Source organism: Gambusia affinis, linkage group LG11 (assembly GCF_019740435.1).
Source record: "Gambusia affinis linkage group LG11, SWU_Gaff_1.0, whole genome shotgun sequence".
Classification (NCBI taxonomy): Eukaryota; Metazoa; Chordata; class Actinopteri; order Cyprinodontiformes; family Poeciliidae; genus Gambusia; species Gambusia affinis.
Window position 1 is genome coordinate 7,852,484 of NC_057878.1, and position 22,382 is coordinate 7,874,865.

At 40.6% G+C, this 22,382-nt stretch overlaps 1 protein-coding gene across 6 annotated transcripts in view; it reads right to left on the reverse strand.

The window, feature by feature from the left end:
• Positions 1-11,095: 11,095 nt before the first annotated feature.
• Positions 11,096-22,382, reverse strand: part of klf7b (Kruppel-like factor 7b) — a 135,277-nt gene continuing 123,990 nt past the window's right edge. For all 6 annotated transcript variants that reach the window (XM_044132883.1, XM_044132881.1, XM_044132880.1 and 3 more), the window contains one exon: positions 11,096-20,506. In XM_044132883.1, the coding sequence (XP_043988818.1) occupies positions 20,455-20,506 (52 nt within the window). In that variant the 3' untranslated portion in view covers positions 11,096-20,454. The remainder of the gene's footprint in view (positions 20,507-22,382) is intronic.

The window sequence follows — 22,382 nt, forward strand, 5'->3', positions numbered from 1 at the left end:
GTTTCACCTGACCAGAGCACATACTTCCTTCCATGCGATTGCTGGCTTGTGGCAACTGTAAATAAGTTTTTTCTTAAATTGTCAATCTTCCATGAACACTGGCAATATTATAAGTATAATATCATGGAGTCCCCAGGCTGTGTCTCTGATTAACGTTTTCCTGTCTTGACCCGTCATTTTCAGTCGACAACCATGTCTTGGTAGGTTTGTGACTTTACAAAAGAAAGGATTTCTCCAGGAAATGACATGAAACTAGATTAACTGTCTGGGGATCATTTGAAAATTGGCCACTTACAGCTTTCTAATTTTCTGCTTCCATAGATGGGGGAAAAAAATTACTTTTCAAAGCGTACCAAAACATTTTGATCTGGATACTAGAACTCTGCGAACCATGGCTGCAAAATGAGCTTCCTATGCAAAATGACATCAAAAGGACCACGGCCATGCTGTTTGAAGATAAACGTACATCTCAGGACAAAAGTAAGTAAAGCATCAACAGCTTTTAATTTACATTAAATTAGCTGGACTGTGCTGATTTCTTCTCCATTCCCCCCTCTGCTATCAGGAACAACTTTAGAGCTGCATCTGCTTTTTGACCAGATGTCGTCGGGATAGTTTTCGCTTTCGCGCCACAATGTGATTATGCAGATCGCATCTCACAAACGAGCTGATGTGGTCCTTCTCGGAGATAAGCGTCGCCGGCGGGGGGGGAACTTGCGCCGCGTTTCTGTTTTGTCGTGCTGTTAAAGAAAGCTGACCGCTTTCCCGTAAACACTCGCCAACAACGCCACACACTAATTCTCGCCGAATAAGATTATAAAGAGCTCACTCGCATGCCTTTCTGCAGCTGAATAAGTGTGCAAAACTTCCACCAGGCTGCACTAACCAGCTTTGCGAGTTCCCGTCGTCGCCGAGCCAATGCAACCCGCTGCTGGGGAAACGATAATAATCCTCTGTGCTGGCTTTGCTGAGATGTCTTCATCTTAAAATGCCTGGTAAGGAAAGAAAACATAAGCAAATGTAAAAAATAAAATAAAATAAATAATAATACTACTACTAATAAAAAAAAAGATATGTTAGAATTTACAGACAGGCTTCACACAGGCCTACTAAATCAGGCCAACGGCTATCAGTTCTGCCCTTCCATATAAAAACGGTTCTGCCTCTTTAAATGAATTAATTAGCTCCCCCCCCCAACCCCCCCCATACGAGAACAAACTTACAGGCCATAAACTATATATGAGCTCCCATCATCTGCTTAATTGATCCCCAATTAGCCATCAGTTATTTGATTGTCTCATCTAGTCTGCATGACACCGGTTTGTGTGTCAACTCGCTGAATTACAAGTAAGCGCTAATTAAAGACTGCGAAGCCATTTTGGAGGGAGGGGGAGCCATATATATTCATGAGGCTGGATTAATTTGTAATAAAGACGTAATTTACCACCAGTGTGGAGAATATGACCGGTTCTCATGTGAAGCCGCTTCTCCCCGCAGTACGTGGCTGCGCTCTTCGCCTTCTGGTGGACAGGACGGATCCATCTGCCGTAAACGGCCGGAACGGAGGAGCAATCAGAACCTGGTCCAACTCATTATTACCTCTGGATGACCACACAACGGTGATTTCAGTCCTGATCCAGAAGAATTTTTATTTTTAACTCAGATGGCCTCTGCGTATCTGAACCAGAAGCTGATTTTGTCGTCTCTTACAAGGACATGAACTTTAAAAAAAAAAAAGAAAAAAAAGAGAAAATCTAAAACTGTGGAGAGAAAAGGCCATATTTTAAAGTGAAGGCAAATTATCCAAAACGTGCACTCAAAAAAAGAGTAATTGGATTTTTTGGAAAGTAATGGGTTTTCCTTTCTTGTTTAAATCCAATTTGGAGTCGTTACGACTGTTACTGTTTAGAAAGCACACTGAGACGAACAAAGAGGAATCCCATCCCCGAGGATATTGTGCGTGTCTGATTTATTTAGAGACTTTAATTGCTGCTTGTTCAACTACTGCAGCAGCATGATGTTCAGGTAAATTTATAGGAAAGCGTGATGAACAAGAAGGTTATTTTGTGGAGTACGGAATAATCACTTCCTTACAATGTTTTTTTTTTTTTTCTACATTTAACCAAACACTGATTAATGATGACAGTAAAGATGTCTCAAACCAAATTGCAAATGTGAATAAAAGCAAAAGTTGCAAAAAAAAGAAAGAAAGAAAGAAAAGTCCCAATGTGCTGCTACATTGAGGTTAATAAAACCAATTCCACATGTAGAGCTGTGAAAATGTTTTTGCCTCCTAATAGATTTCTTCTTCTTTTTCACACTCGCGTGTTTCAGACCATAAAGCAAAATTAAATAGAGAAAAATAAAGTAAGGAAACACAAAGTGCAGTGTTCCAATTATATTTTCATTTAGAAAAGGGAGAAAAAGATATCCAAAACAACCTGACCCTGTGAGAGAAGTAAAAACGGCCAATTGCACGTTTTGCCTCTGGTGTGCAGGAGTTACATCCCTCGTTTCTTTGGGGAATCGATCGAACTTTGCCACATTGGAGGATTTTTGAGCCTGCACACCATGCTTCAGCCCAGAAGGTTAATAAGGTGACAAGAAAACTACAAAATATGTTTTTTATTTTTATTATTATTATTCAGAGGTGAACGTGTTAATTTGATGTGGATTGTCCTGCTGCTCTATAGTTAAAGTGACATTCAGCTTAGGGTCAAACAATGATGACTGGACTGACTTTCTCTTTTAGGATTTTCTTACAGACAACATAATTCATGGTTCCATTCAGAGTTCACATCCTAGTGAAGCAAAATTACCAAAATTCTTCAAACTATCAACTAGAGTTAGACCTAAAAATACCGACCCGACCCCTTATGCATTGTGTTTGACCTCGATCCGACCCGACTGATTTATTTTAGAGGCTTGAGCCCAAAGTATACCTGACATTTCTTTACTTCTTTTGTTTTTAAACCATTATGTAAGTGAGCAAGTGTAACTTCTTCCATTTTTAGCTTTTGTTTATCGTCTTTCAGCGCCATCTTGTCGCTTGTTGTAACCACAGGGTGAGTCAAGCGCAAACCATCTGGGATGTATGACTGAAAGGATTCTAAATGACTATTTTTCTTAAAGCATGCGGCCATTTAGTTTGAGTTTATTAGATAGGGAAGGACACATCTACATAGAAAAACTGAACAGAACAGCAGTCCCATGTTTGCGTCATAGTGCAACAGCTAATTGGCAGCACTTGTCCCTAGATTAAGGTGACCAGATTTCCAAGACTAAATCTGGGGACATTTCTCGCTCTGCGATAAAGAAAAAGCAAATTTATCAAAATAAAATGAAGAAATTGGGATTACTAAGTGTGGGTTTACATATTTATTAATATTTAAACATTAAATATCAAATATAAAAGCTGGAGCGCATCTCTTCACACAGTAGTAATATTACTATTAGTAATCATAATAAAAGCAATAGAAAATTAAAACTGGATATATGGGGGCAAATTGTGTCCATTCTTTGTAAGTGAGCATACATGAATACTTGGTACCTCTGTTAATGAACAAAAAGCCCACAGTGGTAGCAGAAGTTAGTTGACACTGACAAAAGTAGTAAAACATAGTTTACTGACAAACTGATGAAAGTCAGACACTGCTTTTAAATTGTAGCTCAATTAAAACGATGGCAGCTAAAACTTATTAGCATTTTTGTGTCTGTGACCAAAGAGCTGACGCACCTTTTGTCTCCTTTCTCTCAGAACCTGTGTGGTAAATTCAGCCTCACTTTTTTAGGATTTACTTTCCTCTTTGGTCATTTCACATGACCTTAGAGTTCAGCTTTGCTTTCTGGACTTGGTTGTTCTGGACTTTTAGTAACCATTCATATCATAATTCTCTTGAATTTGTCCATTTTCTTCCTGCAGCCACAGCCAGAGAGACCAGCTCCAGTCCTGTGGACCTTAAGTTTCAGAATAATCTTTTCAGTATGAAACTAAAAGAATAGTAGTCATCTTGGTCTGCCATTTTGTTATTCTGTTGAAGCTCAATTAAAAACAATGTCAGATTTTTATTGGTTAATTTTCAGTAAATTTTCATTTATTACTTTTGTCGGTTTCAAGTTGTTTCAGAGCCACTGTGGGTTTTTCAGTCATTAACAGAAGATACCAACAACTTTGTCCACCTGTGAATGTTGTGCATGAATGGAGACATAAATGTCCATAAATACATGAGGTGTGTGTGTAGAGTAATGTAACTGATATGTAAGGACACTGTGTGTGTTTGAGATGAATGAACTGTGGTCAGGAAGTCCATCAACATGAGCTCATCTCTGGATCTGTAAACCCTCCTCGGTCTGAAGAACCATCAGCCACATGATCATAGAGGTCTGGATAGAATAAGAGCAGAAAAGATTATGTGAAAAACTGAGGAACACCACAAGTGATAGTAAAGAGAAACACATAAAAGGCAATATATACGATAATAAATAATAATGTTTATATTTTATCTTTCTCTTCAGCTTTGTCAGTTTTCCCATTTTCCTCATTCATTCAGTTTATCAGAATATTTTCCTCCCGTCTCATCTTTCATCAGTCTGCCACTATTCTCAAACAGACATATCACAATCTCCTCCAATAACATTAGAATGTATATGACATACTGAAAATTTACAATTTAATAATAAATGAAATTAGATTTGTTTTCTTTTAGAGTTTGGTTATTTTGAGATGAGGAGCTGGATTCTTCCTAGTAAAGTCTTAGTGAAGGTAATTTTATTTATATAGCCCATTTTCAGCAACAAGGCGATACAAAGTGCTTTACAGGAATTAAAAGGAAATACATACAAAATAACAAACCAAAAGAAAGAGCAAAAGAAGGAAAATAATCTACGGCTAATAATATTGATCCAAAGTAAATAAACTAGATTCTCCTATTCAGGGTTGGTAGATAAGAATAACTAAGTATCCTCTGGTCTAATTCCTTTTCTGGGTTGGGAAAATAGTCTAAAAAGTAATTACTAAGGTAGTTTTTCTGGGTTCCAAGTTCTAATTCCTGTTCTGGGATGCTAAATAGTGTAAGTAAGTAAGTATCCTCTGGACTTCTGGGTTGCCAGATACTGTAAATATAAGTATTCTCTGAACTTTCAAGTGTGCTCTAAATTTGTAAAAGTAACGAGTACTCCACAGTTTCTAAGTAATAATAAAAATTAAATGTTCCTGTTGTGGGAGAATTTTTTCTGGATTCTAAGTTTGTTGTAATTCCTTTTCTGGGTTAAAAGTGAGTACTCCACAGTTTCTAACGTAATAAAATAAAACAGAGGAAAGGACACATTAGAGGGCTGCAGTTGGTAGAGCTGTTGCCTTGCAGCAAGAAGGTCCCGGGTTCGATTCCCGGCCCGGGGTCTTTCTGCATGGAGTTTGCATGTTCTCCCTGTGCATGGTGGGTTCTCTCCGGGTTCTCCGGCTTCCTCCCACAGTCCAAAAACATGACTGTCAGGTTAATTGGTTTCTCTAAATTCTCCCTAGGTGTGAGTGTGTGTGTGAATGGTTGTTTGTCCTGTCTGTTTTCTATGTTGCTCTGCGACAGACTGGCGACCTGTCCAGGGTGAACCCGCCTCTCACCCAGAACGTAGCTGGAGAGGAACCAGCAACCCTCCTGACCCCCATTAGGGAGCAGGGTGTAAAGAAAATGGATGGATGAGGACACATTAGTACGGAAGAGGATTAGGTCCACCAAAAAAAATAAAATAAAATTCTGACTTTATCCTCAGAATTCTGACTTTAAGCTCAGAATTCTTACTTTAAAGTCAGAATTCTTGTTTTTTTTTTCAGTGGCCCTAATCCTCTTCCGTACATTAGGGCACATGGCAACATTCAGACAAAATAAAGGCCAAAACAACGACATGAGTGAAGTGACTTCTGCCCGGACTGAGCCTCCGGGCTGAAGTCCGAGTACAAATATGAACCTTTTTCATCAGCTGATGAAATCTCAAAAATGTCATATTTAAATTAGCATTTTAAATTGTTTGGACTAAAAACACGGGTTATATTAAAATCAAAACATGGAAAATGGTTTGGACTAAAAACGAACAGAAGAAATGATCTCTCCATCCTCATCAGTTTCATTTCATGTTTATTTTAACCATTCTATTGCTATTTCTCCAACTCTGGCTAATTCCGTAGCTGTTCGTTGTGCTCTCGTTTCGTTGTGTTTTTTAAGAAAAGCTTAGTTTTATTTTACAGTGAACCAAAGCTTTATGACTGTAAGATTAAGAATTAGCCCAGTTCAAACAAAACACGTTGATTAACATACCGTATCAGGTCAGCTCCTCTTCGAAGCTGGTCAAAACTCGAGCTCTCCTCTTCCAGCTTGTTGTCCTTTCTGGCAGCGCGCGCTGCTCTTCTTGATTTTTATTGGCTGTTGACTCTGCTGCTTTTCTCTGGAACATTAACAGTAGCGCGAGCAACTAAAGTAACTGTTGTTGCGCGCAACACGCTCACTCGCGCTTTCTACTCCCATCCATATGGAGTCTCCGGTTACCGTAATAACGATCTTTAGGAAACTTTTTTTTTTTTTATTATTCATAAAACACTAAAATCGGGGACTTTTCCGGGGACGTCTGGTCACCCCAGCCTAAAGTCATTTATAATAATCGGACTTGACAGAAACTCAAAAGAATTCCTGATTGTCCAGGAACAAAATGCGCATCTCTTTCCTCCCTCCATTGTTTACGTTTCTGTTGCTCCTGACAACTGTCGCCTAGCGGTCGCTCCCCAAGACACGAACAGTGATTTGGATAAGTAACTTTAATCTGATTACTGGACTTGAAATAGTAACGCATTAGATTACTCGTTACTGAAAGAAGAGATCGGTTAAGACAACGTGAGGAGGTAGCACAGATCGTCAGAACACTTGATTTGTAGGCCTATTACGTCACAGCGCTGCGTGTATTCTTGTGCTGAGGCGTCATAGGCTGTGATGTCACTACTGCTTTGTTGTGCAACAGGTATATATAACTCCTGTTGGTAAAATTCTACCACATTCCAAGACAGAGCTAGCGGTGACAGAATCGAGTTTAACTCAACACAACAGCAATGGATGAGAGCAATTTACTGAGAGAAGAGCTGCAGGTTCTACTTAACGACGATGTAATCCCTGCTATAGAGGAATATATTTTTCAAATTCCTGAGGAGGATTGGGAGAATTTTGAATTCTTGAACATAAATGAGAGTATCACAGAGAGGACAAGATACCTTTTACAATACCTGATAGATGTTTTCTCTGATTTCGTTTGCGACGTACACAGGAACCTGAAGTACGAATACGATGACCTGAAAGCGATATTTGGAAACCAGGTGTCTCAGGCCTTTGCCCGGGCTATGGGAGTCGACAAGGTCATTCATGGAGAGTGTGCCGAGGCATTAGATATGCTTTTCTTGAAGCGTGTTATAGCTGTCGCATCTCCTATAGACGATGATGACCCCATGACGTTCCTTAAGCTGAGTTTAGGTCTCAGTTCGTTGGTTAAAACTGTGATCACTATCATCCAAGAACTGATGACAGTGAGAAGAGAAACTGAAGAACTGGAGATGGCCTTTGAGGAACAGAGAGAAGACATGATCCGAATTTTTGTTAGGTTGTTGATGTGTGAAGGCATCAGGACGTCTAAAACACGTTGTTGTCTTGACTCGCTGGAAGACACACAGGAGCGAATCGTTCACCACATCTGCGCTAACATCAGGGGCGAGGCAATGGACATCCAGCAGAACTGGCTTCAAAGCCTGAGCAAAAAGGTTTTTAGGGATCTAACAAAAAAATTGGCCTGTTCTGCTGGATGGACCCTGGGGTTCATGGAGCACGAGATAGTTGATGACACAATTTTGCAGTGTCTTTTAAATCAACTGGAAAAACACCAGAGAAAGAAGTGTCACTTTATTGCAAAACTTTTTTCCAGTGCTAGGAATATCTTGTTCCGGTGTTTCACCAAATGAGGGCCGATAGTGACATACCTCTGTCGATCCTGGCTCCATGACGCCCCTCTGTGCCTCCGCCTCTTTGTCCCTCCGTCAGATATAACAAGCCCAGAAAAACTGCAACCCGCGACTTTAGGATAAAACAAGTGCAATGTCAGAAACTCAAAATAGTTCCTTATTGTCCAACGACAAAATACGCATTACTCCTTTATTTACGTTTCTGCCGCTGCTGATACTGAAACTGTGGTCGCTCCCCAAGACGCCTAAGAAATACAATGAAATTACAAAAGAAAATAGTAACGCACAGTCATTTGGATAAGGAACTTTAATCTCATTGCGGTATTTGAAATGTTAATGCGTTGGATTACTTGTTACTGAAAAAAGTGGACCGATGCCAAACTGGTCCCCGTTACAAAGTGATGTGTTACTGACATCACTGATCACAATATCTAGTGTTCTTTTTTCCCAGTCTTAAGTATTTATTTATTGACAATTTTGGCTGGATCTGTCCTCCATAGATACAATCTTTAAAAATAAAGATGTTTAGCAATCTATTCTCTGTTTAAGGTATTTTAGAGCCTGCCTGTATTTATTATAGCCGTCAGTCAGATGTTTTCAGAAAGATAGTTTGATGTCCCATAGAGCTCTGGAAGCCAGCGTTGAAGAAAATGCAGCACTGGTGAAGAGGAAGAGATGTGAAGCGCAGAGTGAGATGTGCAGCCCTGCAGACTGGATCCGTCAGGATGACTGGCCCGTCACTCATCCAGGTGAGAGTGAACACCTCGCGTTACGTTTGTATCATTTCTGTAAACCAGAAGCTTGTAGTGTGCAGAAGCTTCCAATGGGTGTATGAACTTTATGTGGCAAAGTAGCTCTGCACAACTTTTCCACTTAATGCCTCAGCTTCGCAGAAATTCTGTAAAAAGAAAAAAGACAAAAGGAAAAGAAAAAGAAATACAATATACAATTTGATCGTGGGTTCTCTCCGGGCGCTCCGGCTTCCTCCCACAGTCCAAAAACATGACTGTCAGGTTAATTGGTCTCTCTAAATTCTCCATAGGTGTGAGTGTGTGTGTGAATAGTTGTGTGTCCTTTATGTCTCTGTGTTGCCCTGCGACAGACTGGCGACCTGTCCAGGGTGACCCGCCTCTCGCCCAGAACGTAGCTGGGGATAGGAACCAGCAACCCTCCCGAGCCCATTAGGGACAAGGGTGAACAGAAAATGGATGGATGGATGGAATTTATTTAAAAAGAAAATTTTAAAGTAAATTTGTCCCATTCACTCTAATAGGTTCAAACTAGGTTCCACAATGAATTCAACAAAGTATTGCACATTAAAATTTAAATAAACAATCAAAACAAAAAGCATAGACTTTTTCAAGATGGCGGAGGGAATAGGAGCATAGTCAGCTAGCTCTCCAAAGTCGGGTTAAAATGCCCACAGCAACATTGGTACTCGATAGATAAATCTAAAGCATGAGTGGGATAAGCAAGAGAAGAAGCCGGAAAAACTATGAAAAGCAAGACAGAACCGAAAAGCTGCCTGTAACGGAAGAAATCTCCGAACACGAAGCTAGCGAACACGAAAAAGCCCCAGCAGAGAGCATGGAAAGAACACGATAACACGGAGACCCTGCAAAATGGGCTTTTTAAACAGTACATCTTAAAACTAATGAAAATTGAATAATCATTTAAATAGCACAACATACTGTTGACAACATATACACAAACAGTGACACATAAAACATTAAGTATGGATACAGTTCAGTTTTTGACATAGAGTTTTGTTTGTGTTTTGAACGTACTGAAACTGACATACTACAACTAAATAGCGTCTATTTACGTAAGTCTGCGTGTCTTCTTATGTACCGATAAGACATAAAAAGGCCATATTACATACGCTTTATATATTGGAAGTAAAATGCGAGAACATCCCCCTGATTTTAACTGTGTTTGGTTGCAGAGTCACTAACTGTTGTGCTATGGGATCAGGCTAACCACTGCTAGCAATGGAATCAGGCTAACCGCTGTTAGCAATGGAAGCTTTCAACGAGGTGCTCACCTTGGGCGTGCTGTGATGGCGCAGGGGGTTAGCACGCCCCACTCGGTCCTCGACCCGGGTCGCGGATTCGACTCCCAGTCCCGACGACCCGCATGTTTCCCCCCTCTCCTCACCCGCCTTCCTGTCTGCCTACTGCCACAAAAATACGAGCCACTAGCGCCGCAAAAACTCTTCGGAGAAACTCTGTTGGGGGAAAAAAAAACAATGTGCTCACCTGCGTTTCATTCGGTAGCAAAATAACGTGTTCAAAACATCACTTTCTGTGTGACTGATTAAATTAAACACAAGTCGTGAGTGCAGCTTTCACATGTGGCAGTCATACTGAATTAAAATTTAGCTCAGGAATCTCAGATGTTCCAAACTGGGATTAAGATTCTCTGGGAGTAATCTTCCCAATCCAGAGTTCAGAGGTTACAGCTCAAGAAAAAACTATAAAGATTGAGATGTTTTTTTGCTTTGTATTGTTTTTTCTTTTTAATCTGAGTGCCTTATAATTAAAACAAACACACCAGTAGGAGCCATAACCAGAGTCTACCATTTATTACACATATTACATTCTTAAATAAAAATGCTCCACTTAACAGTTCTTGCATAGATATCTTACAATACCAATTTAGAAAAGAATTATGAAACAGACCGGTAACAAAAATAAATTTTCTTCTTCCTTAATAAAGAACATTACCATACTAACATCATATAATACAAATAATATTTTAAACACTTTGTACAGCAAAAGATTGCAAGTAAAACAAACGAATTAGAAATAAGAGAAACTGAACAGAGGTGGTGGTGAGGGGAGTGGGATGTAGGGTGAAGGTTTATGATTATGATGTTGATATGAACCACATGAGTCAAGGAGCCCCTGTTGGTCAGCCTAACAGATACGCTTGTATTTTATTGTATTTTTTTACGTTAATTTATGATGTAATTGTGATCAGTTAACAGATTTAAAAAAAAGAAAACACTTTGAAAAATGACAACATTGAACTAGTGGTAATATATGGTCATTATTCTTGTAGAGTTTTGTTGCTATACCAGAAGGAACATTTTAATTATTCTGAGAGATGATTAGCAACGTCTTGTTGTAACCCAGCAGCTTTTAACCTTACATGCTACAAATTATAGTTGAACGTAACCAGATCTTAAAGTATTTATCCATTTGTTCGTGACCTTTTTCAGTAAGTTTAAGAGTTAAAATCTTACGCCAGTCAGTATTTCAAGGACATTTAGTAGAAATAAAAATAAAAACCTAGTTGATTTTGAGGATGTTTTAAAATGTATGTCCATAATCAGCAATAGCATTAGGATCAAAAGTGTGTTTGGACATTCTGTGTTTTGTTTTTTTGACAATGTTCCTTTTTTACACAGCTGACTTTCACATTACAATATTATATGTAGAAGAAACTTCCTTATACACCTTTCATTTGCAATACAAGTTGCCTTTTGTACTCTGCCGTAAAGTATTTGTCCCTCTCCAGGTAGCTTCAGGCTTCCGTTAATTATCAACAAACTACTCTTATTAATAGACAAATATAACCAGAGGGAATACAGAAAGCAGTTTTCAAATGACGGTCTCAATTATTATCAAAAAAAAAAAAAAAAAAAAAGAACCTGTGCAAAGAAACGTTTTCCTTTTTTAAACAGGTGATTAAACACACTGGTCGTGACCCAAAACCTTTAAATGTGGCTGAATTAAAACAGTTCTTCAAAAAAAGAGGCTGGAATTCCTCCACTGCCATGCAAGACTCTTTCTGAGTTATTACAGAAATTTAAGGGCAGTTGTAGACAATTACTGTTTGTCATATTGACATGTTTTGGGGTTTTTAAAGGAAATAATGATCTGAAAACCCTTTCTAATATTAAAATTTGTCAAAAAAATAAGAAGAAAGAAATCTGCTAAGGGACAAATACTTTTCACAGGAAATAAGTTTAGTATAGAAGAAGCTGACCAAGACAAGTTTCCTTTCAACATTTCTGAAAGAAGATCATAAAAGTGGTTACGTCTGAAAGACCTTTAGCCCAACTACAATAAAGAGATCGATCTGGTCGAAGAACAAAAAATTCCAATAGTGTATTTCTTGTTAAAATGCCAGACAGTTTTGGTACCAAACCTACTTAGAAGCAGAACATAAGAGGCAGTTTTCCTGGCGAGAAAAAGGAGAGAAGTAAAAACTAGAGAGCGAGCACCTACAGGGATTAGGAGAGTAGATAAAAGATTGATAGATTGCACTGTAAAGATCTGCTGTCGATGCAGAAAACCTTTCGCGGTCTAACCAGAGAGCATAGCTCAAGAGGAAACTCCTCCAGAACATGCTGGGCCACAGAGGGCTCCGATTGTTGAGGTTTGGGTCAGGAAGGTTCAGGGTGGGTAAAGTGAAACGTACAGACAAAAAAAATAAAGTGAGTGGGTTAAAATGCGTGAATCTCTTATATACCAACACGTCAAGCATGAACAAACACAATAGTTAGAGAAGGAGTCACTTGGATGGCACTGATACCAAGAAAATCAACCAAGTCACAGCAGGACTGAGAGTTACCGTGGTACAACGGACTCCCCCAGGGTAGCGGTGAAGAAAAGGGCCTTTCACTGGACGACAGTCCGATCTGTTGAGACTAGACCAGCAGAAAACGGTCCTGCAAAGTGCATCCTGGCTGTGTGTTAAACGTTAAGTGGATATTGGACAGAGTGCTCGAACAGACTAGGCTAGCAGTGTGCGCATGTGTAGAGTGCAAGAGCTAAGTATGATCACGAAGTGCAATGGTTGCAAAAACTAAAGCAGATCTAGAGAAATGTCTCGGACGGTGTGGCGTCACGACGTCGATAATTTCACACAGAGAAAGAAGTCTGCGTGAGAGATCTTAGGCTATTTACAAAAAGCTGCCAGAAGTAACAATATCTCTTCAGGACAAGGTGGAGGGAAGCTGTGGAAACAAAAGTTTGGGTTCTCAGAGGAGTCTTCTACCTGGGACCAGATGGGATCACCAAAGTTTAGAAATGTCTGCTCCCAAAAGGCTGCTGCTTTTTTTTTTTTTGGCTCTCTTTTGCCATGTTTTGCGAACTGTCAGTACATTGTAAACACGGATTAGAAAGGTGTTCGGACAAATGATGAAACAGTTCTGTTACGTACAGCTAAATCTGTGTTTTTATGGATGCATTTTTTTCCCTTTTTTTTTTAAACATTTCACTACCAAAATGAGCGGCTTCTTTCTCTGCAAGAAACAAATGAAGAGGAAGCTGTTTCCACTTAACAGAAATTATTTTAACAGATTGTGAGTCTTTATCAATTTTCATCCAAGGTAAATAAATACATAAATCAATTAATTACACCTTACTTACCCTGACCATAAAATAATGATATGCTTATTGTACACATGCCAGTGATACAGCTTAGATTTGCAGTATTTATGATTGACGTTAACATGGTACAAATTGGTTGTAAAAAACAAAAAAAAGACTAATAACCAGACAAGCTAACTAGTTGTTTAAATGGTTAGCAAGATTGGTAACAAGATGGTTGTTTGCTTAGCTTGGTATTTAGTGAGTTGAAGACATTCTTCTGTAACAATAAGCATTTTAAAAACCTAGCTTGTCACGACAATACGTCCATCATTAATTACGTCTGATAATCTGGGATTGCGGCAGAGGTACAACAGACTGAGCAGGTATCTGAATCCTCAAAGACACAAATGGACTCACTCTCAGTCGGTTATTTTCCATCATGTAGTAGGCTCAAGTTACATGTGCTATTTTGGGTGTTTTAATTCTAAAAGCACAGTGTGTAATGACACATAATCTAAAAACGTTTGATAATTCTCAAACGAAACGAAAAGGCAGCAAGTGTGAAACATAGTGCGAAGGTTTGAAGTGAGTCTTCTGCATGTGTGCAAATGAGTTGAAAAGTACAACAGAACTGCTTCAAGAGTGCCCAATACACCTCATTAGATGTTAGTTCAATTTTCCAAAAGGTGTGTTGCAGTAAAGTGTGGGGCGTACATCAAGGTAACCTTTTAAAATTCAGATTAATAAAGTTCACCTGTGGCCACACTGACCTGATCAAAAAATGTCTGTCTTCAGATACGGTTAGCTCTGAAATAATCACATTACCTAGTGTTTGAGTGGGATAATCCCACAATCAGATTAACTTCAGAGTAAATGTCAACTTCCCTTGACCTTTATCGACCCATGAGAAGAGTGAACTTTGACCTGTGACACTTTCGACTCAAAGCCCACGTTTAATTTGGAACGACTTGACCAAGCAGCCTGCGGTATCCGAAGCGGTTATGTTGACGTGCAGCCACCTGCCTCCCGCTGGAGCCGCCGGCGCCTCCATAACACCACGAACACCTTATTTTACATTCTTGAGCAATGAGTTCGGCTCCGGGTTCCAGCAGACCGGGAACGCTGCGGACCATGTAGAGTCTGTAATTAAGATCTACCGGGATGGTTGCGTATGAAAAAAACAAAAAAAACAACAACAAAAGAAAACAATCCCTTTCCTTCCACCTTCCATCTGTCTCTCGTTTTTCTGCATCCCTGCCTTGTGGATCTATCCACTGCATCTACTACATTCACAGCAGTTCACTTGCAAATATGCAAATCTTTGGGCAAAACGTGTAAAGTGTGCATTCAGCATTCCTGCAGCTGACAGCGCAGTGGACAACTGCTGCGGAGGGGAAGGGAGAGGTGTGGTGAGGATGGAGGGACGGATGGAGACAAACCGGAATGGCACTTTAATTGTTAAAGCGGGTGGAGGGTTTGGTGGTGGTGGTGGGGGGGGGGGGGCAAGGATCGATTTGCAGAGAAAACGTCATTCATTGAAATGTTATCAGCAAGATAAGGCAGATTATTAAGTGATGTTAAGATTAATATGCAAAACCAGTTTTTCTTTTTCCATTTAAGCTTAGATCTTTTTGTTATTTTTTTTTTTTTTACAAGTTTCACTACTATGTTCTGGTTTTCTGTGCAACGGCTCCAGATCAGCTGGCATCTGTGTGGCTCAGGATCCCCCCCCCTTGTATTTTCTTTTTTTTATTATTATTATTATTCTACTCGTACTACTCCGTTTCCCTGTGACCCAGAGCTATCTCATTAGCTCAGCCGCAAGAAGAGCTGGGAGTCGCAATGCTAATCAGAGCAGCGCGCGGTGGCAGCTAGCCGCTCCGGACGAGCCTCCGAGACGACAGGGGACCCGGAGCTGCACAGTGACAGAAAACCCACTCTGACAGGCTGAGAGACAGGAAGGGCGACCAAATGCGAAGCTGCATCTGAAGTGACTCTAAAATCTGTCAAATGTCGGAGGGGGGTGGTGGGAAGAAGTTTGTTTCAGGAAGAGAGTTTATTTGCTTTTGGTTTGACAGAGCTGCAGTTTTAACTGGAGCATTAGGGGAAAGAAAGTGGTGTAACCTGAAAAGATAACGAAATGTGAAATTGATTTCGGCTAAATCGAGAGTGGGATTTTACCGCATTTCAAATCGGAAAGTCCCGTGAGGTGCATGACATGTCCTTGGATTTTTCTATTATTCCTCTGATTCAATAAGCACCGTGGGATATATTGATGAGTGAATAAATTAAGAGCCAGAGCAAAAACCCTAATAAATATAGGAAACTTTTTTGGGGGGGAATTAAAAAAAAATTAATAGTAATTCAACTCCAACTGTATCATGTTGTCTCCAACCTGGCTGCACACTAGGAAAGCAGTCAAAAGCAGTTGATAAATGGCCGATGTGCTCACAGTATGCATGACGGGGTTGAAACAAAAACACACAACATTCAAGCCATCAAAAGTCACAAAAGTGCAACAATCCCCATTCGTCATGATTGTATTCCCCCGTATGGGATAGTGTCCATTCGCATCTCTATGCAAAATGAAAAAGAAAGGAAACAACATAGATTTTGTGTTGAAATCAAAAACAAGAGGTTCTTATTCAGGCGGTCACAATAAAACATTTGCACCCTCTTTCTGATCCAATCTGCTCAAACATGTTCGTTTTTTTCTTGTTGTTGTTTTGTTTGTTTTTTAAAAAGTGGCTTTATTTGACGGTTATATTTCAGTACATGGCTTGGGCCCCGTTTTGTTACATTCAAATTCAATGGATTTGGTAATGTACAACATTTTTGTACAAACCGTTTCTGGATTTTTTTCTGCAATGCAATGACACAAAATCTTGCCAAGTATTTTTGCTCATGTTTCCAGTGAAAATGTCTTAGAACACTTCAAATAAGACAAAGTGAACTTACAAATAACTTTTCAGTGAGATATAAAAGATATAAGAGTTTGCTTAAGATCAATAACTCCTAAATATTGATGAAGTTCTCGTTCCCATGGCAGATTATTTTACCTTCTCACTAGTCCTTTTTTTCCATCAGTATTAAGGATGAAACAAGCTTCTACATCTTGCTGAAAAGTTACTTGCAAGTTAGTTTTGTTTTATTTCAGATTCACTATAGAGACTAGACCAAATATACTCGGTAAGTTTTTGTGTTAAGGTACCAACAATGGGCAGTGTGGTTTTATGACGTTGTTCCCTTCGGTTTTGAACCAGATAGTCTACTGTTTAGGTCCTAAAGAACTGAAAAAGGGTGCACTTACTTTATACCCTGACTGCGTTACATAGACAGAGAAGAGTTAGTAGAGAAAGCTGCCGTTAGATACACAGGACTCGTACGGAGGCGGCGCCCCGCTGGTCTCCTCTGACCGGAGAGACTCTGCCCGTGGCTGAAGGGCAGTTCCACGCTGGAGGTTTTTGGTATCGATTGTTCAAAGCTGCACCATATATCCCCCCCTGCCTCCTATCCTGCCTACCTGTCCTCCACCCTTCAGGGGGCTTTTTAAAAAAATCTTTTTTTTCCCACCGTTTCTGCTAACGAATGCTGGCAAGGCCAACTGGCACAATGACTGGGCATGCTGGGAGTCAAAATCCTCCCCCGCCCCCTCGACCAGCTTGAGGAAGCTGCTCCCTCACCCAGCTGCATCAGCGAGCGTTGGACTGTGTGCTACAGGGCATGTAGGTGTTGGTGGGCGGATGGAGCAGCCGTGAGAGCGTTGGCGTTGAAAGCCCCCGGTTCGCGAAGCTCGTGTTTTTTTTGTTTCTTTTTCCTGCAACCACTGAAAGCCAAAGAAAGTCGGCATTCGGGGATGCGCGATCCTGATATTTTATGTAGGTTTTCATTCATCGTTCGCATTCGGGTTCGCAAAGATGACAGAAGAAGCGTGGCTCTGAAAATCCGGCAGGTGATCCGACAGACGGAGGAGAGTTTTCCCGGTGAAGCAACAAATTTCTAGGTATTTCTGTGGACATTGGTTAAAAATTCATAAACGAACGGCGGCAAGTGATTCTGCATAATTTAAGAAGCGACGTCAAAGGGATCTGCTCGGATTTTTTGTTGAATTTTGTTGTTTTGGAATAGTTCTCCCAAATTCTGAGCGTTGACAAAAAAACAAAGCCTTAATTTTCAAGGCATTGAAAACTCAAAGGAGAGAGAGTTCAGGGGTTCTGTTAATAGATTTTAAGCAGTTAGTATCTTACCTGAAAATATAAACCTTTCATTTAGAGTAAACCTGAATTAGGTGGTGACCAAGGTGGACTTTTATCATCTCAAAACCAACTCTGGACTGAGAAATTACATATCAGTCTAGGCAAATGTTATTCTAAAAATATTTAAATCACCTTCTAACCACACAGAATGTGATGATTAATGTCAGAAAATGGAAGCAGTGGCGTTGCACCACCTTGGCGATTGGATTGGTTTTTAAAAAGAAAAGGTACAATTTGCTCTTGTTCCCTCTGGGACTGGCTTACAGAGTCCAGCCCCGAGACCAACTAATTGAATTTATTCTAAATGAAGCTGTATACTGCAGGTAACGCCTTAGAATCTTCCAACAAAATCTGGCTTTAAAAAAATACACACAGCCCCTTTGGAAAGCTTTGTTTTTGAGTTTTTAACACTCATCGTAGAACTAGCCAAACACACTCCGAGCGGCGAGCGCTGGAAGGTTTGGGTTCTACGTTTCTAAATGAATGCTGCTCAACTTCCTTTGTCGAATCGAACCTGCATTTGGGAATTCAGACGCCAATTTCCAATCGACGTTTCTGGAGACTTTCCCAAGAAAACATTTTAGAGAAGCAGCTAGCTGAAAAAGTTTGTTTGTTTTGTTTTTTTTCCTACCGGTTTTACGATTTCATCTGCTTCACTTGTTTTACCGTTTAGTCGCTCCCCCCGTTCCTCACCCGCCAATTACAAAACGCAGACCGTCGCCAACGACGACACAACCCGCGTCCTGCGGTACAGGAACCCATTAAACACGAGGCGCAGATTGCAGCGAGGGTTTCTGTGGGTGACTGTTGGAGCTGAGAACAAGCCGATTTCTCACTTCAAGAGGATTTGGGATTGTTACCTCCAGCCGAGAGCTAAGATACTCTTCCACCAAACAACAGTTGCTAAATTCCTACTGTGAAAAAAGATTTGGGAACAGAACATGTAATTCCACGAAGAGTGTGTGTCTGTCTGTCTGTGTGTGTTCATGAGCCGGCGTGTCTGTGTGTGTGTTTGCAATAAAGCCTGCCATGCTGCGTTTTGTTTTCCAACTCTCTTCATTAGCTTAATAATTATTTTTCTATTTCTTATTAGTCTTATCTTGAGAGGCGCCAGGAGCGTAGGAACTGCAAAATGTGTGTGTGTTGACAGAGTATGTGTGCTTGTTCTGTAAAGAGAGAGAAAGAGCTGTTTTTTGTGTAGTATTTTTAACAGTCTTTTATAGTTTTTTTCCATCGTGTTTTTTTTTTTTTCTTATTTTAAGCTGTAGAAAAAAAAAAGCACAGATAACATAAAAAAAAGGAAATAAGTGCAGTTAATGGATACAAAACAGGCGAAGTCGCCGGGGTCCGTGTGACCTGTTCTGTCCAAAACCAACGTACGAACGTGAAAGCTGGCATCTTCAGTCCCATGTGTGGAAAAAAAAAAAGAAGCAAAAAGCAGCTCTCTGAGCAACAGTTCTCGCCCTGCAGTGCTGCCAGGAAGATGGATCCTCAGAGTTGGTGGAAACGCACATGGATGACTTTTTGAATAAAAGAAGAGACTAATGAATAATCAAAAAAAAGTTTGCCGGTTCTTACGTGAGTGAGTCCTCCCTCTTAAGAACGCGGGAGGTCATCCTGGGGTTTGTTGTTCTGTTTTTGAGCTGTGTTGGGTTGCAGGGCAGAAAGAGAGCCAGAGGAAAAAAAAACAAACGAAGACCTCTCTGCTTTTTGCTTTTATTTCAGTCCAAATAAAACACCGATCCTTTACGCTGAGCTGATTCAGTTTTTATTTTCTTTCACCCCATCCATCGGCTGCTCACACAGTCTGTAGAGTCAGTGCGCACGGGAATAAAAAAAAAGACCAACAATGCTCTCCTTCGCTTCCCACACATTTTGTTGAAGTCACCTTAGACATCCAGTCTTTCCTCTAACATTTCAGTGAGCTCTAAGACGTTTTCTCCAAGAGAGAAAAGCGCAAAAGTGTCTTACTTTTTTCTTTTTTTTTTTCCTTTTTCCAAAATTATGTATAGCAATAAGAAGGATTATTGTTCTTTAAAGTAGAAAAAAACGGGAAGAAAGTGTCGCTGCGCATTTCTGTCGGATGGCCTGCGGAGGCGGCAGGCGTCTCGGCGAAGGTCGAGAGATGCGAACTCCCCTTTTTTTTTTTTTTTTTCTCGGAGGAGAGCTTGAGAGCTGCAGCAGCATCTGCTGACGGATTTCCCACGAACGCCCCGAAACGCCCCGTCGGGCGAGAACGGGGGTTGGAGAGGGACGTCGATTGTCAGTCTCGATCCGCATGGCGTCTCTCCCCGCAGACGTCGCGTCGTTGTTGTTTTTTCCCCACATAGATTACAGAAGCTGAGTGCGGCGGATGATATTTCCTCATGTGTTTCATGTAGGAAATTAAAAAAAAAAAAAAAACGGCAAGAAAAAACATTGAGTATTTGAAAGCACTGACTAAGTGAATATTAAAGAGTTTCCTCCCCCCGCTGGACTGCTCCCTCACCAAAATGCCTCACTAATGTAAACGGGTTGAATACACAGAAAGAAAGTAAGGCGGCGGAGTGTTTTCGTCGAGCGACTCAAGCACGGAGTGGCAGTGTCCAAGACCAGCGAGCTGCGCGAGAGCAGCCAGGGCTCACCGGGATGATGCAATAGAAGACGGGTGTGCGAAGTGTGTACTACTGCAAAATGTGAATGTGTAATATTAAAGAAAAACAACAATCTAGCTACTCCTCGTCTCCTCCATTTCCCCTCTTCTCCGATGGAGATCCTCGAAGCAACCACTGAGGGATTTTGCTCTTTAACGGTTCGTAGCTTCTCCGGCCATTTCCTCTCTCCCGCCACTACTCCTCCTCATCCTCCACCGGTCATCTTCCTCGTCCACTCCTCTCCTCTCCGACCCTCAGATGTGCCTCTTCATGTGCAGGGCCAGGTGGTCCGATCGAGAGAAACACCTGCGGAGGGAAGCAGAGAAACGCTGTGAGACAGAAAATCTGGGGAGTTAGGAGGCAGGAGGAAAAAAAAAACCAGCATCCAAAGGGAATGCAGCAATAATTACAACATTGACTTGAATCAAACAACTAAAATATTAGGCCTGGAAGTCTGCTGATCAATGTCAAAATCTGGACTCGTTGGCTCTAACTGCGCCGCATGCCAGACCCCTTTAACATCCACCGGCTCTGCGTACTTTCAGAGACATTTCCATAATCCAATGTTTCGTCAACCTCCCACTGGAAGCATGTAAATATGCTGGAAGTAGCATATTTCGTCCGGCCCGCAAAACACCTGTATCTTATCTCTGGATTTGTGAAAAATGCTCTCATGTTGTTGAGATGGTGGGCCTGTCCTGGCCTGATCACAGAACCTCTTCTTGCTCCCTTTTAGTCACCAGAATCCAGCCAGTCTAGAAACTACGCAAGCTGTCTGCAACTTCTTTGACAATGTTGCCTGCAAATACTTTGGACTAAGAAAGTTATATCATTGTAATAAATCTCCAACATGATATGTTTGTTTTCTATGTCACACAAAAAAGACACACTTGTATTTGTGGCGTTCTGGAATCACAGCTACCCGTGTATAGCTAAAGTCAGTGAATACTTGCGACCCCGTCTAAACGCATGTATGACTGCATGTTTTAATAGCCTAAACACGTTGACACGCATCAACAGACCTGTCACAATGACATAATTTTACTGGATGATTAATTGTCCCAGAGGTTATCGCGATAAACGATAATATCGTTGCTTTGATCCCATTTCCAAGTGACGTAGTAGTAACTGAATGGCTCTAATGCAAAAGCATATTCTCAAACATCATTTAAGTTCTTAATGAACGTTTTAACACTGGAACTAGAAGACATTTTAAATATCCAAAATAAATAAACAAAACAACAAACTATGAAGTGATTTTGAAGGACAACTTTGCCTTCAAAAACAGGCCAGTTGAGAACAAAGCACCAGACTGAAGACTTTTACCCTCTAGCTTTTGGTAGAAAGAGGGAGAAAAAAGAGAAAAACAATAAATCATGCAAATGGATATTATTGAGCCTGTTTTAATTTATCACATGATTAATTGATTTGTTGCTCATGGCGACAAGACAGATGATTTTGTTCAGTGGTATCTGTGCTGTACTTAGTAATGTGTTGATTGATTAGTTAATAAATAAAAAAAATAAAAAAATAGATGTGCCAGAGAGCATTTGGGAGTAAAACCAAATAAAACAACCATCAAACAAATGAACTAGCTTTCATCAAGACTTTTAGAAGGTCTGCCGATGTCAATGAAAATGATCAAACGGTATGAAAATAAAAGCGCTGCACTTCCAGACAGCATAACTGATGGTCGAAAAGCAACTCCATTCTTACTCGAGAGCCGCTTCGGAGCCAGTCGAGGATGATTCTTATCGAAACGAAGATGACAAATTGCATTTGGAGCTAAAACCGGGCCGGCGGCCAGAACAGAAACAGTCAAATCTGTGTCACAAACAAGTGCAGAGATGACAGTCCCGTCATTTCAAAACGGCTGCACTGAAGCCGACCCGCTTCGTCGTCGTGCGCGAGCCGTGCCAAGATCTAACGACGAGTAAAAAAAAAATATGTCCAGCTCGGTTTCACTGATTTTCCTAAACATGCCTCCGTCATGGCCGTAAATCACAACCAGACTCCTCCAGCTCAGAGGGGAAATACAACTGCAGAGACTAATTAGATATGCAGAGTGAACACGGAGGCTGAGGCTGCCGAGGCTGGACCATTTAACACGCTGCAGCTGATGACATAAAACCAGGTGCTGGCGATTTTATTTGAATAAAAAAACAATGTTAAAAAAATCTAA